Below are 20,202 nucleotides of genomic sequence, written 5' to 3' on the forward strand. Positions count from 1 at the left end.
GTGTGATCTCGCGAGAACTCAACTCACCTCTATCCCGTGTTGCTAGAGCAGTGACAGTGTGGCTGCCGAGGGTGAACTGCAGTAATCATGCTCAAAGCAATAAACAAGACACATCTCAGGCAGTTGGTAAGACAAATTCGTCGAAACGACACACTAACCACCGCGAAGTTTCTTTTAGAGCCGTTACTCGTCCTGTCTACCCTTTCTAGACAGAAGTATACGCGAATAAATAGCTTAGCATGCTGGCTAACTCACTCATTCAGTTCAACAGAAGTTGTGTAATATGTTACTAAACTTGTTTTCTTTTCCATTAAGCTTGTTTTATGCTGTTGTTTTTGACGTGTGGTCGTTAAAACGCAATGTCAAATGTTTGTTTACTTTGCTAACCTGTTTTTCAGGGTTGTGCAGAATGCTAGCTAGGCGTCTGAACGTTATATTTTTGCTTCTTTTCATATCTCTAAACAAAAATATTGAGCCTTTGGTCATTAAATGTTGAAATATTGTTCATTTTTAGCCGCTGTATATGTTATTAGTTAGTAAACAGCTTGCTAATTATTTGTCAAGGTTATGTAATATGTAAACAGTGCATTATGAAATCTCTTCATTGTCCTTAAGTATCTGTTTGACCTACAGTGCACTTAAAATGTGACCTACATTGCATTTGATATGTTATTATATTAGGTCAGACCCTAAGTAGTATCATATCCCTGTTATATATCAGATTTCTAATGACCTCTGTGGGCTACACAACAATGTCTGGCTGGACTGTATTAAATAGTAACCTCATATCAGTTATTTGGGTGAAAGGGCCTGCGAGATATTTATATCCTACTGTATCAGATTCAGTAGTTAGCCAAACTCTTTTTTTCTCCTTTACAGTCTGGTCTGATTCAGAGGTTTCAGAGTACTCTGGTTGTTGCAGAGCACAATAATGAAACGCTGACCCCTATTACCCTGAACGCCATCACTGCTGCTTCAAAACTCGGCAGTGATGTTTCTTGTTTGGTTGCTGGAACAAACTGTGCGAAGGTATTATCTCTCCATGTGCATTGATTTATGTGCAGCAAGCTGAAAGAGTGATTTCAGTCATCTGATTATGGGTTTTTGGACAGGTTGCAGAGCAGCTGTCCAAAGTTCATGGGGTGAAGAAAGTTCTGGTAGCTCAACATGAGGCCTACAAAGGGTTATTGCCAGGTAAACCCAACTTCATTTTGGTTTTTGTTCATAAATTTTGGGAGTGTTTGATTGTTTTACTGTTCCTTAGAGAAGATTTGTGCAAGTAGCTTTGCATAAAGCATCTGACAGGTGAGGGAAGGAAGTGCTCAGTGGTTTAAATGCAAAACTAAATTCTGTCTTTCACAGAGGAGCTGACGCCTCTCATCTTGGCAACCCAGAAACAGTTTAGTTTCACACACATCTGCGCGGGAGCTTCTGCTTTCGGAAAGGTAAATCCAAGACAGAGGTTGAAGAAGTTGGGCTGGAAGGGTGACATACTGTCTTTATCATTAAGCCATACCGGGATTGAACAAATAAAAAAAAAAAAATAAAAAAATTGTCAAAAAAATACTTTTTTGTTTCTTTGATTGACAGATTGATTTTTTTTTTCTTTGACATATTTGGCTTTTTTCAATTTAATGGCAAACTTTCATCCCATTTTATAAAGTTGCTGCATATTTTGCCTTGACTTAATGACCTTTTTTTTTATCAGATCAAACTACATTAACTTACTTTTGCCTTGATTTTTATTTGTATTTTATTTTTAATACATACATACATATTTATTTGTGTATTTATTTATTTATATTTTGGAATTTTATCAGATTCTATGAATTTGATATAATTTCTGACTTTGCCTTTATTTGATTATTTTTTTAAAATTTGGTTTAATTATGAAATTTGTACAAATTGTAAAATGTTCTTTCTTTTTTGCCTTGATCGGATTTTGATGTATTTATTTGCCTTGTTGGCATTTTTGTATTTGGTGATTTTATTTATTTATTTATTTTTTTTCTCCTGAGAAGCTCTTGTATGTTTTTATCAATTCAGTGACAAACATGATCATTTTTTATTTAATGACATACTTTCATCAGAATAAATTAACTTATGTTTGACTTTATTATTATTATTATTATTATTTTACATTTTATGGTGAAGTCTTATCAGATTGTGTGAATTTGATATGTCAATTTTGCCTTAAGCTTGACGAACATTTGTCATTGAACAAAATTTCTGCCTTTGGCTTTATTTGATTACATTTATTTATTTATTTTAAAAAATGAACTTTGTACAAGCTGTAAAACGTTCTCACTTTTTGGCTTGATCAGTTTGTGACTTTTTTTTTTTTTGCCTTGTTGGTATTTTTTTTTAATTGATGTTGAATTTTTTATAAGATAACTAAATAGACTATTTAAAATATATATTTGCATTAATTTATGTAGACCAGAATTGCTTTTTTTTTTTTTTTTTTTGCTGAGAAGCTATTTTTGTGTAAATTGACATGCTTAAATTTTTTAAGACATATTTGCTATATATAATATGTAATTGTTTTCAATGACAAACATGATTCTTTTAATTTAATGACATACTTCTATTAGATTAAATTAACTAACTTCTATCTATTAAATTGACTTTATTTATTTATTTATTTTTTACATTTTATGGGGAACTCTTATCAGATTATGAATTTGATATGACGATTTTGCCTTAAGCTTGACGAATGTTTGTCATTATTATTATTATTATTATTATTATTATTATATATTTTTATGTATTTATTTTCTGGTTGAGAAGCTATTTTTTTTGTGATGGATTTTGTGGAAAAAATTGACACTTTTTTTCTGATGACAAACATCATCTTTTTTTAATTTAATGATATACTTTTATCAGATTAAATGAACTTACTTTGACTTTATTTATTTATTTATTTTTTACATTTTATGGTGAGCTCTTATTACATTATATGAATTTGATATGACAGTTTTGTCTTAAGCTTGACGAATGTTTGTCATTGAACAAAATTAATTAATTAATTAATTTTTAATGACGAACTTTGTGTAAGTTGTATTTAGCTGACTAACAATAATATCAGAATGCTGTTTTTTGCGGTGCTCTTTTTTTTTTTTTTTACATTTATTTATTTATTTATATTTTATTTTTTTGCTGAGAAGCTATTTTTGTGATCAAAATATTGAAAAAAAATAGACATACTTTTCCCTTAATTTTTGAAAGACATATTTGCAAGATGATATTTGCTTTATTCAGTTTGATGACAAACTTTCATCCCATTGAACAAAATTAATGCATATTTTGCCTTTTTTAAAATTATTATTATTTTTTTTAATTTAATGACATACTTTTAACAGCTCAAACTAAATTGACTTATTTTGCCCTAATTTTTTTTTTTTAATTTGATGGTGAACTTTTATCAGTTTGTATGAGCTTGACAGATTTTGTATCTGATTACAAACATTCGTCATATTGAACAATTTTTGCATTTGCCTTTATTTGGTTATTTTCTTTCTTTAATGCAGAACCTTGTACAAATTCTAAAACTTTCTCACTTTCTCACTTATTTTTGTCAGATAACTAAATTGATATATATTTTTTTCCTGACTAAGATTAAAATCAGAATGCAAAACAGTTTTATTTGCTTTGCTTTTTTTTTATTTGCTAAGAAACCTTTTTTGTGATCGTGCCAAATTTATGTACATATTTCCTAAATCTATTGTTTTTTTTCCCCCACATGTTTGCATCAGTGATTAGTGTAGCTCTGCTTTACTTAATGCAGGATTTTGTAGTTACTCCTATTCCAGAGTTATTTGATTATTTCCCAAAGCGAAAAGCACAAATGGGAAATGGATTAGAAAGTCTCATACGGCCGAGCCCCTATCAGGCTTCTTACTTTTGGAATAGCGGGAGAAGTCGGTCCTCAATAAGTGCGGCTCTATTATATGCACGGTTATTTGTCATTCCACAGCCAAACTGTCAGGCAGCAGATCTAATGGTATTTAAATTGAATTGTAATACATTAAACAGTATCTTATGTAGCCTAACCCCAGACCAAAGAGATGTATTAGTCTCAATTTCCTCACTGGCTAAACGTATTTTATTTGATGGATTCTTAAGTGGTGGATTTGGTTTCATTATGTCACTATATAAAACACTTGAATTACCACTATGCAATATTTTTCACCTCCAGACATAACTTAGAGCTCTTTTTCAGACTCAACCATATTTATTCCGTCTGCGATGCAGGATGGCCAAAGTTTTCAGACATGCGGTGAAACTGGCTTTTGATCAATGCCTGCCCAAATAACGCTATTTCCAAACAAATCAAATTTGACCACATCTGCAGATAAGGATGGACGTGTTCTAATGGCTCGAACTGATCCAAGAGCTTCAGATACATCCGTTTGTCTTCAATAAGGGTGTGTGTGTCTCTTTATTTGTAGAATCTCCTTCCAAGAGTGGCTGCCAAGTTGGACGTGGCTCCCATTTCAGATATCATCGAGATCAAATCTCCAGACACCTTCGTGAGGACGATTTACGCCGGTAAATGCAAAAACATAGTAGCGCTTCTCAACCTGTTTGCTTCAAATAACCTTCCTAGTTCTGTATCCTTCTCGTTGTTTAACACGCAGTTCGTGATTTAGGAGTCTGGTCGTTGAGACGCGCAATGACTCACGCTGACTTGAAACAAATCGTATATTTTCATTTTTAAATCTAAGGGGGACCCTGGAGCCTTTTTGTCCCACTTTGCATGTATTATTTTTCTGTTCGCTGTTTCTCATCCATAAAGTCTACTGCCATAAATACTTCCTAATTACTGCGGCTAGCCACTTTATCTTTGGCAAGCACAAAGCGCTTGTGTAAAAAATGTTATTTATGAGACTTTTTTTTTATTTAAATGTTATTTTAAATCAGATATAAACGTTTTTCATGCGGAATAGCAAATGAAAAGTGGTGGTTTGCCACTTGTGGTGATCATTTATGTCCAAGGTTTTGCATGTGATTTATAATGCATTTTCTTAAATTATCTTAAAAGTACTTGAAAGGACATTTTATGATGATATGTTTTTTATTGTGCAATGTAGTAATGTGCATTAATGACCTTAATAATGCTTTAATAAAGTGACAATCTAGCTTCTTTTAACAAAAAAATAATCAAGCGTTTTGTAAACTCTGAGTCCACCATTAGATATTAAAAAGTGACCATAAATAGCTTATATTTTTAGTTGTTTTTAGTTTTATTTTATTTTTTTTATTTTATTTTGTTTTAAGTTTGGGAGTCCACCTTTAAATATTAGAAACTGACTTTAAATATCTTATGTTTTTAGTTCTTTTTAGTTTTGTATTTTATTATTTTATTTATTTTATTTTATATTTTATTTTATTATTTTAAGGCTGGGAGTCCAAATATTAAAAACTGACCTTAAATATCATATGTTTTTATTTTATTTTATGTTATTTTAAGGCTGGGAGTCACCATTAAATATTAAAAACTGACCTTAAATATTGTATGTTTTTATTTTATTTTATTTTATTTTGTTTTATTTTATTTTGTTTTATTTTATTTTATTTTATTTTATTTTATTTTATTTTATTTTATTTTATTTTATTTTATTTTATTTTATTTTATTTTAAGGCTGGGAGTCACCATTAAATATTAAAAACTGGCCTTAAATATTTTATAGTTTTAGTTGTTTCTAGTTTAGTTTTATTTTTTTATTATTGTATTGTATTTTATTTTTTATTTTATTTTATTTTATTTTATTTTATAAGGCTGGGAATCTACCATTCAATATAAAAAAATGTACCTTAAATATCTTATGTTTTTTGTTTAGTTTAGTTTAGTTTAGTTTTTAAGGCTGGGAATTTACCATTCGGTATAAAAAAATTTACCTTAAATATCTTACGTTTTTAGTTGTTTATTTTATTTTATTTTATTTTAAGGCTGGAAGTCACCATTAAATATTAAAAACTGGCATTAAATATTTTATGGTTTTATTTTATTTTATTTTATTTTATTTTTTAAGGCTGGGAATCCACCATTAAATATAAAGATTTACCTTAAATATCTTATGTTTTTAGTTGTTTTTAGTTTTATCTTTTATTTTATTTTATTTCATTTTATTAAAGTAGCACTTTACAATAAGGTTTCATTTGTTAAGACTAATTAACTATGTTAGTTAACACAAACAATTATTATATAACATATATAACCTGACCTTATTGTAATCTATTTAACCAGTTTTAATATTTTGTTTTGTTTTATATTGTGTTATACTATATATTTAGCTATTAAAAACATATCTTGTCATTTCAAACACTTCTTTTCCCATTTTTGCATTCACAGGAAATGCCCTCAGCACAGTCAAGTGCAATGAAAGTGTCAAGGTCTTCACCGTTCGAGGCACTTCCTTTGAACCTGCGGCCGTGGAGGGGGGCAGCGCCACTTCAGAGGAAGGTACAGAGTCATTTGATAAAGTTAAACACACTGTTGTTTGTTCATGTTTTGCTTTAAGGTCAGGCTGACTTTGATACCACACACAAAGGTTTATAGTATTTAGTGTTGTATATAATCTTCCACTCCGCTGTGGGGTTTTGATGGGCTAGTTTGTTTAAACGTTGGCTTTAGAGGGATCGTAAAGGGTATTTCGGAACAACTCGACCTGTTTATTTGGACGTCTCCTCACGAGATGTTGTTGCGTTTGCAGTCTCTCCGTCTGCCCCTGTTGGAGTCTCTGAGTGGCTGGAACAGAATCTGACCAAGAGTGACCGCCCAGAACTCACCAGTGCTAAAGTTGTGGTGTCTGGAGGTAAAAAACTCACACCAGAACACAATCATCTGTTGGATATTACTTGTTATAAAATGCATAGTTCCCAAATGGTGATTGGTCAGTGCATGTAAAAAATTTTCATTGTATATTATTATTATTATTTTGTTATATTTCCACATATGTAGCTTTTTGATGCTGATATTCATAAATGAATGAATAAATAAATCAAATCAAATCAAATCTAGATACCACGTAATTAATTTACTTTCTTTATACTGTATTTTATGTACTTTATTGTATGTATTTATTGTATTAATGTTTTATTATAAACAAAGCTTCATTGCTTTTTAAAAGCAATAATTCACAAACTCATATTTTATTGATTACCTGAAAATAACAACAGTCAACTTTTATACGCACATTATTTTTTGTTTGAGCTGTATTACTTATTATTTACTTAGGACTCAATATTTAATAATGTATTTAAATATTAAATATTAAGTATGAATTTATGCAATAGTTATACATTTGCTCAGTGTTTTTCATTGTTATTATTATTATTATTATTATTATTATTATTATATGTTTGCCACACATATAGCATATTTCGATGCTGGTATGACTAAATAAATAAATACATTTATTAAATAATCAAAATAAATCTAGATACCATGTAGTTTTTGTTTGAACCGTGTTACTTAATATTTACTTAAGACTTAATATTTAATAATTTAATAAAATATTAAATATTAAGTATGAATTTTAATAGTTATTATAATCTTGTACAATTTTCTTGTTATATTTTGTATTGCTATTATTATTATATGTTTGCTACATATTTAGCTTTTTGATGCTGGTTTGACTAAATAAATAGATTTATAAAATAATAAAAAGCTTTTTTTTTCCTTTTTACTTTATTTTATATACTTTATTGTATTTTAATATTTTATTATAAGCAAAGCTTCATTGCTTTTTTTTTTTAATATAGGGACTATATCATCTTTGTGTTACTTTAATTTTTGTTTGAACTGTTACTTAATATTTACTTAAGACTATATTTAATAATGTAATCAAATATTAAATATTATTTAACGTTATAGTTATTATAATCATGTAAAATGTTTTCATTATATTTTGTATTATTATTGTTATTTGGTTTTTTATTATTATTATTATAATAATAATAATAATAATAATAATTATTATTATTTATTATATTTCTGCCACATATTTAGCTTTTTGATGCTGGTATGACTAAATAAATACATTTTAAAAAATAATTTAAAAAATCTAGATACCATGTTATTAGCTTTTTTTTAAACTGTATTTATGTACTTTATTGTATTTTAATATTTTTATTATAAACAAAGCTTCATTGCTTTTTTTTTTAAAGCAATGAAGGACAAACTCTCATATTTTATTGCTTACATAAAATAAGTCAATTACAATTTAAACTACTTTTCATAGGGACTATGTCATCTTTGTATTTACATTAATTGTTTGCATTAATAATTACATTATTTTTGTTTCAACTATTTTCAAAACAAAACAAAAAAAATCATAAAACAACAATTACTAAAACTTCAAATAAAATTAACACAAAATCACAAAACAACAAAATTGCTAAAACTTAAAATAAAATTAATGTGAAAGCAAAAAAAATTAAAACATTTCAACTGTATTACTTAATATGTAATTAAGACTTAATATTTAATATTTAAGTATGAATTTATGTAATAGGTACATTTATTAACTATATATATATATATATATATATATATATATATATATATATATATATAGTTTATATATGTAGTTATTATATTTTATTATGTATTTTCTTCATTATATGTTATATTATTATATGTTTGCCACATTTATAGCTTTTTGATGCTGGTATGACTAAAAGATACATTTATAAAATAACAATAAAAAATCTAGATATCATGTGATTTTTTTTTTTTTTTTTTTTTTTTTTTTTCCTGTATTTTATGTATTTTATTGTATTTTAATATAACAAACCTTTTTATAAACCTTTGATTTATAAAAGCAGGTAAGCACAAACTCTTTTTTTTATTGCTTAATCAAAGAAAAATAACATCAATAGATTACAATAAACTAAAACTGCTTTCCACAGGGACTACATCATCTTTGTGTTTACGTTCATTGTTTGTTTGAACCATAGGTCATGATGTTGGGTATTCCCTAGAAATTTCCAGGCTTTTTTTTGTGCTTAGAAAATCAATAGTAAACCGAGACAGTATTGATCCTGCTGGAGTCATAACCTTGTCAGTAATTTCATATTTTATGTCCATCTGCCGTCTTTCTGTCATAACAGGGAGGGGCTTGAAGAGCGGCGATAACTTCAAACTGCTCTACGACCTCGCAGACAAGCTGAACGCAGCCGGTACCTTGTTTGTTTTGTTGATTTTTACTCTAGATTCATTCTTTACTGTTAGTTTTTAATCAAGCTCTATGAATACCACCAAATTTTTCTTGTAGTCGGTGCCTCCAGAGCTGCAGTTGACGCTGGTTATGTCCCCAACGACATGCAGGTTGGACAGACTGGAAAGATTGTGGCTCCTGTAAGTACTTCCATCGAAAACCAGTTGTTTTATTTCTAAATGTGTCCTACACTCCATCATATGCACTAATTGCCTCTACAGAGAGAAAAAAATCACTCAAAGTTCTGAAACATCAGCTTTTTAGACTTGATAAACCACCTCGACTTTGAATACAACACCATCTAACTGTTGTTTCTGTTTGAGTCCAGAAAGATGGATCCGTGTTGCCCTTTAAAAAGGTTAATTTTCCATTATCCGCTCCGGGTGGGACCTCCCCGCTGTCATTATCCACACATTAGCGGAGCTTTGAGGCGTTGTGATGTAGTTAATGGCACATTCCGGCTTCTAAATGATTTACCAGAGCCATTAGTGGAGCTGCGCACTGCACAGGTCCGCCCTGAGCTCAAACCAGGCAAATCAGCCCCAAACCCAATTCTCTAAATGTTTTGACAAGCTTGTCAAGCGCAACCCGACCGTTGTGCATTAGTATTCACCCTGAACAAGTCCCGAATGAGTTCTGCCGGTGAAGAGTCCAGCGAAATGAACTCGAGTCAAGATGGATGAGTGTTGTTTTGGGTCGATTGAGTATGCCTTTTGTGGTTAATCACAATCTTTTAGCCCTCAGGGGGATGTTTTGATGACTGGATGTGCATGATTTGGAGATTTTTTTGGAGAGACTTTGCAAATACAACAGTACTTTGTGGAGTTACTTTCGCTATAGTATATTAATAATCAAATATAACTCTTCAACCCTATTACCAAGTATATTATAACCAAAAATTTTCAGTTTTTGGAAATATATTACAAAACAAAATCTAGTTCCAAACTAGCTAGTCTCTACCAGGGTTATAAGAGTAAACTAAAGTATAGTATAGTAAAAAAAAATCTCCAGATGCAGTAAATGTTAATTTAAATACGTAAATAATTCAGCTACTTTTCAAGACAACATATCTCATTTTTATTTAAACTTGATGTACTAAATAACTAAAGCTATATTTGAAAGTAAAGTAGATTTGTTTTGTAGATATAAATTTGACAAATTATATAGACTAAAAAAAGTTAATAAAAATCATAAAACCCAACAAAATGACTAAAACTTCAAGTAAAATTAACATGAAAGAAAAACCAAATATCACAAAACAACAAAATGATTATAACTATAACATAAAAAGCAAAAAAGCAATGAAAACCACAAAACAAACAAATTTCAGGTAAAATTAACAAAACCTTAAAAATCACAAAACACAACAAAATTACTAAAACATCAAGTAAAATTAACATAAGCAAAAAACAGTTTATAAAAATCACAAAACAATTTCTCAAACCTCAATTAAAATTACATGAAAGCAAAAAAAAAAAAATCACAAAACAACAATTACTAAAATGTAAAATAAAATTAACACTAAAAACCTAATAAAAATCACAAAACACAATAGCTAAAAAAAATAGCTAAAACATCAAGTAAAATTAACATGGAGGCCAAATAAAAACCCTAATAAAAATCATAGAACCCAACAAAATTACTAAAATGTCAAGTTAAATTAACATAGAAGCCAAAAAAACACCAACAACTAAAAATCACAAAACACAAAATTAGTAAATGTCAAGTAACACGAACATGAAACAAACAAACAAAAAAAACTAAAAATCACAAAAAATTACAAAAATGTAAAATAAATTGAACATGAAAAAATCACAAAACGCAACAAAATTACTAAAGCTTCACATGACATGAAAGCAAAAAAAATCCCTATTTCAAAATAATAACACTTCATTTGTTTTTGTTTGTATTGATGATTAACATGAAACAAAAAAATCTGAACAAAACAAAAAAAAACACGTCAAAATTGCTAAAACTTAAAATTAACATAAAAGCAAAAAACAAACAAACAAAAACAAAACAATAATCACAAAACAATTACTAAACGTCATGCCAATTACAAAAACGTCAAGTAAAATGAACGTGGAAAAAAAAATCACAAAACACAACAAAATTACTAAAACTTCACGTAGAATTAACTTCAAAACAAAAAAACAAAAATCACAAAACACAACAAAATTGTTAAAACTTAAAATAAAATTAACATGAAAGAAAGAAAGAAAAAAAAAAAAAAACTATTTCAAAGTTTTAAACCGCTTTAACCTTTAGTTTGCCATTTTCTGAAGGTTAAGAACCATCTTTCTCAGACCATTTTTTTGAAAAAATAAAAAAGCCATATGGTAGGAAGGTTTCGAGGCATTCAGGCCCTTTTTGTGCCACGTTCATGTAAAGTGCCAACTTCTATACTGTCACAGATTTTTCAGTTTCTTGTGTATTAAAACATTCAGCAAAAAATACATTAGGGCAGGAGTTGATTTGATTGAAACACTAATAGTTTTGATTAATACTATTTTTTTTTTTTTTTATATATATTATGTGAAGTGTGTTAAAGGTGGAGAAATTACATTTTGATTGAATTTAATTTGATCAAAGATCATATTGGCTTTGAGATGCTTGCAACAGTTATCTGATAACTACAAGATATCTTCAGCAAACTTTTATCCACTACAACTTCCTCCATCCTGTGGATATTGAGATATTTGCGGGTCTCCATCACATCATCCCATCTGAAACGCCAGCCCTGCCCTTCTTCCTCTCCCACTGGCTTTTAGAGCTCTGGCCGGCCGCATGTTCGCAAATTGAAGCGGTGGCCCCCGGGAGAGCGCCACAGCCACATTAAACTGCACTGAAATATTCATGGAGAAGTGCATTAAGCTGAGAGCCACTGATGTACCACTCCCTCGGGACAAGGGTGGAGGCGAGGGGGAGGGACGTGGGGTCTGCTCCCTGCCACATCCCCCAAGTGCTCCTCTTTTGAGTAATTGTGAGGATGCTGTGGCCTGTACCGCGGGACGGGAGGTCAGCAGAGCGCTTCCGTGCCAGCGCCGAGATCATGCTCAGTTTAGCTCAGATTTACAGCTTTAACCGTCCTTCGTTATTGTGTCATTAGCAACCTGTGACATTGCTGAATTGTTGCATGTTGAGGGTTGTCGGTCATATTTCTGTATAATATGCAAGCGGGAATCTAGCTCATGATTTAATTTTAAGCACCAGCCTTGTTATGCCCAGTGCAGTTCATTTTAAGTGCTGCTAATTGAAACATGGCACACCATATTGTTGCCGGGGGCATCAACCAATCAGGCTGCTGCATAACATGATTCTGAAAGCATATTAAATGAACTTCCTGTCACGAGTGATTCATAACTGGCTACATGAAGGAAGAATATGTTATAATATGTATGTAATATGTTTGTTAGCTAAAAGAGAGAAAATTTGATTTGCTTTACATCTGTTAATATTAAATGTTTACAAAATAATATTAGATTTTAAGGAATGTAATACATGATTAATGGCCAGAATTTATGTATAGGATAGTATGGCTGTTGTTCTAACGCGTTAATTTAATTAGTTATGGTAAAATAATGTGATTTAAATCTTTTAACACAATTAGCGCAGCTGCCCCAACCCATAACTGCATAAATACAGTTATCCACCTTTCACCTTCAACGTGGAAGTAAGCCTATGGGTGAGACTTCCGGTTCATTAGCTGCTATAGGGAAATATTGAGAAGAACAACGTACAGTAAACTGTTTGCACTACAAAACAGTGTGTTCGTAATTACGATTATACATTAAAATAATGTAAAACACATCAATTTGCAATATCAAGCAGCAAAATGAGCTGCAGATGAGACCGGAAAGCCAGACCTATAAAATTTAACATACAACACACAGTGGTGATTTGTTTTTGAATAAATCCACGTTTTGAACGAATCAGGTGAACAAATGATTCAATGGCCCACTTATAAAGAGAGCCTTTTATGTAATTCCTAAATGAATCTGTGTTTTGAATGAATCAGAGGAACCAATGATTCAGTGATTCATTTATAAAGAGAGCCTTTTACATAGTTTCTGAATGAATCCACGTTTTGAATGAATCAGGAACCAATGATTCAGTGATTCATTTAAAAAAGTGGCTTTTTTTGTAATTTTTGAATGAATCCACATTTTGAACGAATTGGGTGAACCAATGATTTAATAGCCCATTCATAAAGAGAGCCATTTACTTCATTCCTGAATGAATCCGCTTTTTGAACAAATCGGGTAAACCAATGATTCAGGATTCAATGGGCCATTCATAAAGGGAGTCTTTTACGTGATTCCTGAATGAATCAGCTGTTCGAACAAATCGGGTAAACCAATGAATCAGTGGTCCATTCATAAAGAGCCTTTTACATAATTCCTGATTGAGTCAGCGAATTGAGTCAGTCTGGTGAATCAATTATTCAATGGCCATTTCATGGAGAGATTCATTTACTTAATTCCTGAATGAATCTACATTTTGAATGAATCAAGGAAACCAATGATTCAATGGTGCATTCATAAAGAGAGCCATTTACTTTATTCCTAAATGAATTTGCATTTTGAACGAATCAGGGAAACCAATGATTCAATGGGCCATTCATAAAGGGAGTCTTTTATGTAATTTCTGAATGAATCCACGTTTTGAAAGAATCAGGGGAATTAATGATTCAAGGGCCCATTTATAAAGAGAGCCTTTTTACAGAATTCTTAAATGAATCTGTTTTGAATATATCAGAGGAACCAATGATTCAGTGATTCATTTATAAAGAGAGCCTTTTACGTGATTCCTGAATGATTCAGCCGTTCAAACAAATCTGGTGAACCAATAATTCAGTGATTCATTTATAAAGAGAGCCTTTTATGTAATGTCTTAATGAATCTGCATTTTGAATGAATCGGGGGAACCAATGATTCATTGATTTATTTATAAAGAGAGCCTTTTATGTAATTCCTGAATGAATCAGCCGTTTGTACAAATCAAATGAACGAATGACTTACTCGTAAAGACATATTTTATATATATATATATATATATATGTGTGTGTGTATGTATGTATGTACGTATGTATGTATATGTTACTTTTAAACTCATTTTAATGGTGTTTTTGGTTATTCCACAGGAGCTGTACATTGCGGTTGGCATCTCTGGAGCGATACAACATCTTGCTGGCATGAAAGATAGCAAGGTACAGTTAGTAATACGTCAAAATACATACCCACACACTGTAGTACACTAAAAAGATATCATTTTCTGTGATAATATTTGCAATCAGAGAAGGCCCCACCCATGACCAGCGGTGTCTCTGAGAGTTTCCAGAATATGCCAAGTTAACTCGCTCTTAAGCGTGGCGCTGTATTGGAATGGAGTGTTTTAAAAGCGATCTGGAGTAGCTTTTTACCTGCATCCATAATTCATCTGCATTTCCCATTCCACATCTCTGGAATACAGTTTCTGGTAGCGCTGCTTTATCTGTCAGAGCCCATCACAGCCATCTTCCTCCATATGTTGCATACAGGAGCATCATCCTCATGTTGATGAGATGTTTACAAGAATAATGTGTTAGCGTTTTTTGTTACCACTGCGCTTGTTCTGGGAATTGACTTTAGGGAATTATTTTTCATGTCAGCCTATGGAGACTACTGTATAGTCCATCAGCGCTCAACCCATAGAGGCTTTCTATTCAATAGAGCCCTCCACGCTAAATAATTCACTTAATTGTTTTACAGACCATTGTGGCCATCAACAAGGACCCAGAAGCCCCCATTTTCCAGGTGGCTGACTATGGCCTAGTAGCAGATCTGTTCAAGGTAAGATTCATAGCGCTTAGCGAGTTGTGGTGCTCATGTCGGAAACACAGGTTTGAATCTTCCTTCTGTTTTTGAAATTTTATATAGTTTTTATTAATATAATTAATATATATTATATTAATTAGAATTAATATAACTAAAGAGTTTTTGATTTTTTTTTTCTTGTGTGTACACACACACAGTGTATATAATGTAATTTTTCTTTTTTTCTGTATTATATTAATTTATTTTCTTTATATACATTTATTTATTATTTATTATATTTTAATAGATTTTTTGGTATAGTTAAATAGAATTAATATAGCTAAATAGTTGTTGATGTTTGTACTTTTTTAAAAATAGTTTTATAAGAGAGAAAGAAAGAGAAAGATATGAATAAATATTTTTTTTCTTTACATTTATTATTATTTGTCTCGTTTATTATTTGTCTTTATTATTAATTAATTAATTAATTAATTTTGTTATTGTATATATTTATATTTATAAATTCATTTATTTATTTATTGTCTTTTAATATAATTTTGTGGTATAGTTAAGTAGAATTAATATAACTAAAGAGCTTTTGATATTTGTATAATTGTAATATTTTAAAATAAATATTATTTTTTTTTTGATGATGATTATTATTATTTATCTTTACTTATTGTTTATTTATTTTTATTATTTATTTTTCATGCAGTTTTTAGCTTTATTATTTTTATTATCTTCTAATATAATGATTTTTGTATACTGTTAATATTTTTATAATGAATAAATTATTATTTTTCTATATTATTAGATTTACTCATTATTTATCTTTATTGTTTGTTTTTCATGTATTTTTTAACTATCTTTTTTCTTTATTATTATTAATATTTACTTATTATTTAGCATTATTTATTTTTCATGTTTTTTTAACTTATTTTTATCTTTTTTTTTGTTGTAATTTTAATATTTTTGATAATGAATAAATAAATATTAATTTCCTTTTTTATTATTTTTTATCTTATTGTTTATTTATCTTTATTTATTTTTAATGTATTTTTAAACTTTATTATATTTATTTATTTTTTATTATCTTTTAATATAATTAATTTTTTGGCAGAGTTATAAAAAGAAATTAATATAAGTAAAGAGTTTTTGATTTTTGATCAGCCTATAATCAAAACTGTAAAAATCTTTTTTTAATTCTATGAAACATGTTGTTAACAACAATTTATTTAAATGAACTGATTAAACTCAAGTATTTAACATTAAAGAATTTGGTTTTTTTATATACATATTGTTAGAAAAAATCCCCTCATGAAGGTAAAAACAATGAAAATAAACTCCAAAGAGCAACTGCTACCCCTTAAATTTTTCATTTATTGATTTGACACTTACTTGACGCCATTCCTACCTAAACTCCCTATTTCATCACTAAAAGTGTTGTAATATATTAAAACTGGACCTAATTCCTCAGGACAGGGAGGCGAAGCCTTTTGGCATTTGAAGCTCCACCTAAGGATAAAGTATACATAACAGGAAAGATATAATCTTCTTCCTGTAAAACACAGATCTCATTAGCAAAGAAGATCCTCATCAGGTCATCAGAGACATTTTAATCCAGTGCCTTGGACAATCAGCGGCACCGTTCGAGTGTATTATTAATAGTGCTGTAAATTTCGAATGACCTGGTATTAATTTCTTCAGCCAAACCCCGTCTGTGACCAAAACCAGAGCGACTCAAAAAAGCTGTCCCATATTTCCCTTTTAAATTTTGCAGGGAGCATTATTCCACCTAATGGAGAGTGTGTGACTTCTGAATTATTGAGTTGCTGAATTAATCAGTGGCGACTCGTGGCTCCATCCAGAAGCCTTAGACACAACTTCTCCTTCTTTCGGAGCAGAAAAGTAATTGATAGTCGCCACAAGTGTGCGGGTGTAGTTTTTCACCTTTATTTTCTGTCTCCTCTCACCAGAGCTTTACACGCCCGGCTGCGCGCCATAGTTCAAGGTGGCACACGCGCTCGCCGTGCCAGAGGGCTGCCACACACACCCCCCACGTCCATCTGTTGTTGGTGTTTACCTCGTGTAACGCTAGCATCGTTTATTTCCCTGTGTTTGCCCTGTCGTTCATCTTTTATTCAGGTGGTGCGTGCTAGACACAGGTGTGCAGGTAAACTGTGTAAAAGTGATTGGCGACGATGGGCAGTGCTGGAGAGCAGGGGCGGCTCTCGGATCAGCTTACACATGATCACTCCTCAGATAACTGATTAAAATGTATGGGCTTTCTCCTCCTTCCTTAGATTGAAAAGTGAGCCGGGGACATACTGGGGTGATGATATAGTTTTTCAGGGCGCTCTGAAATACGGGAGCACCTCAGTTTTAGATGAGAGACTCAACGTATAGTTCAGGATGTGCTCAAATTACAACTCGAGTGCCTAAAGAACAAGTTCGCTTCACGTCTTTCTGTCTTCAGCCGCAAAGAAATGAATGTAAATTAATGGATTTTTCTCCATATAGTGGACTTGGTGGCCAATGGGTTGAAGGTCCAAATTGAAGTTTCAATGCAGCTTCAAAGGGCTCTACACGATCCCAACCAAGGAATAAGTGTCTTACCTAGCGAAACAATCGGCCATTTTCTTTACAAAACATTTATATACCTTTTAACCACAAATGCTTGTCTTGCACTAGCTCTGTGATGCGCATGTGTGTAATCAAGTTGGAAAGGTCAAGCGAGATTAGTTCTTGTGTGTACTTCAGTTCAAAAAGGTCACCAAAGCTTGCCCCTATTGGCCTGACGGGGGCGCTACAATTATCAAAAGTATAAAATCACTCATAACTCTTAAACTGTCCAAAAAAAAGTGTTTTATGACGTTGGAATCCTTGGCAAAATTTTCAGGTATTTCACAATTTTGGAAAAACATACTTTTGCAAACTAGTCCTATGTTTTTTGCCTGATTGGAGCCAAACCAATGCAGAAAGATTCTCTGGAGAGTGAATATCAATAATTATCCAAAAAAAGTTGAACTTTCCACTCACCATCGTAAAGTGATGCCAAAATGTTTGACAGGGGCAGGGCCACTTTTAGTAAATTGCCTATAACTCCTGAACAGAATGAGATATCTTCACCAAACTCAGAACACGTATGGTAGGGCTCAATCTGAGGTCACAGGAAAAAAATCATGGAGCTTGGCCACTTGGTGGCGCTATAATAGGGAGGAAAAAAAATGTCTTTAACTGTGCAACCTTTTGTCCTATCAACATGAAAATGGCTTTACACGGTCTTGGTCTGAAGTGCCACGAGTGTCTATGGGGACATTTGCGTATCTCAAAAAACACGGCCACTGGCCGACAAAGTTTGAGCACCTGTTACACAAGGTTAATGGAGGCCAATCGGAATGAAACTCGGTGGGCCTGTTTGACTCACAACCCCAAAGGTATCAGAAAAATTTGAAAGAAATCGGCCACTGGGAGGTGCGCAAATGATTGTGCGTCACGTTTTTTCGCACATACGCACAATATTTGTATCATATGTTAGAACCCCTCATTCTGGACAGCTTTGGCTCTAGAACCACTGCTGTCAATCAAATCATTTGTTAAATGATTGAGAAGATGTAAAAAACCTACCTTTGTGAACTAGTCCTAGGTTTTTTCCTCAATCTAGGAAAGAAACACTGCAATACAATTCTTTGGAAATACAATTCTAGGCCCTGTTCCTGGAGATCGACCTTCCTGCAGAGTTTTGTTCCAACCCTAATCAAAAACACCTGTCTGTAATTATCAAGTGCTCCTTCACATCCTAATTAGCTAGTTCAGGTGTATTTGGTCAGGGTTGGAGCTGAACTCTGCAGGAAGGTCGATTTCCAGGACCAGGGTTGAGCACCCCTGCTCTAGGCCAATAATTATCAAAGAAATATTGAAATTTACTCTTTGAGAAGCTATAATGGAGTTGTTTAGAAAAGGGGCCTGTCCAAATGTACCCGAAATCTTATAAAGACTAAAGGAAAATTCAAAACTTCACAAAACCTGCTGAGCACGTGTGACAGGTGATTCTGAACAAGCATGCAAAGATTTAAGGGGATCGGACTACAGCTGGTGCTATAACAGTCCTAATGGTTAAAAGCATAGTATTTCTATGGTAAATTACCTGGATTTGCCAAAAATGATTGTAAAATTGATTTAGGTGTGTACAGTCTTACTAAATAATGTCTTTTTCATGTTTTCTTAAATGCCTTAAAGCGCTTGAACCCCCATAATCACTGCTTGCAGCTATATTTTTACCTTTTTATGTAAAGCGCGTTTGATTTTCTTTGCACATTTGCTTTGTAAACACTGGGTTGGTACTTCCATTTTATGTATCCATATATCCATTTCTAGGTTGTACCTGAGTTGACCGAAGCCTTGAAAAAGTAAGACTCCTCAGGAAGACTGTACTCACCTGGAGAACTTCACTAGGAACCTGCCTTAAGAAGCTCCGAGCCGACGCTCCACTGCTGATCAACTTCTGAACGTGATTTTCCTCCGGAACACCTATATGTACTTACAGTAGCTAATTTAAACCACTTAAACCACTTGTTTTAATAAAAGAATTCAGTGACACATGGGCTTGAAGTTTTCCGTTGTTCTAAGTCGGGTTTGTAAACGTAATTGTTGTCGCAGTCTTTGGCTAATTCAAGGTTGTCCAAAACTGCTTCTGGATACTCATTGTCCTACAGAGTTTAACTCCAACCCTAAGTAAACACACTTGAACCAGCAAATAAAGCTCTTCAGGATCACTAGAAACATCCCAAGCTAAACTCTGCCAGACATTGGCACTCCAGAAGCAGGATTGGACACTCCTGCTGTGTACTGACCTCAGTGGAGTAGAGCTCATTGTGGATATGATAATCTTTTCATGTTCTATGTCATCTATTTGTAAAAGAAACTTGCTGATTGTTATATTTTAATAAGGTAGCTGTCTGGCCATGGATGTTCACTGAAGTGATCCAATAAACACTTGTGCTTGTACTTGTACTCTGGTTTTGTTACTTATTTTCAAATGACCAATATACATTCTTTCTATTACAACAAACCTGACGCTTAAAAAATGACACTGGATGTTTGAATTGACCAACTTTTAATTGCTTGACAATCTCTCCCATTATCAGTTTATAAAATCCCTTGTCGATAACACAGGATTAATT

At 31.7% G+C, this 20,202-nt stretch overlaps 1 protein-coding gene across 1 annotated transcript; it reads left to right on the forward strand.

Annotated features, from left to right (window-relative positions):
• Positions 1-20,032, forward strand: etfa (electron transfer flavoprotein subunit alpha). The gene is made up of 12 exons (XM_051099435.1): positions 1-126; positions 880-1,029; positions 1,113-1,194; positions 1,363-1,445; positions 4,452-4,551; positions 6,356-6,466; positions 6,717-6,818; positions 9,118-9,186; positions 9,282-9,364; positions 14,368-14,433; positions 14,975-15,055; positions 19,397-20,032. The coding sequence occupies exons 1-12, from the start codon at positions 88-90 to the stop codon at positions 19,430-19,432; spliced, it is 1,002 nt and encodes a 333-aa protein (XP_050955392.1). The 5' UTR covers positions 1-87; the 3' UTR covers positions 19,433-20,032.
• Positions 20,033-20,202: the final 170 nt, after the last annotated feature.

Source organism: Labeo rohita, chromosome 25, assembly GCF_022985175.1.
Source record: "Labeo rohita strain BAU-BD-2019 chromosome 25, IGBB_LRoh.1.0, whole genome shotgun sequence".
NCBI lineage: Eukaryota > Metazoa > Chordata > Actinopteri > Cypriniformes > Cyprinidae > Labeo > Labeo rohita.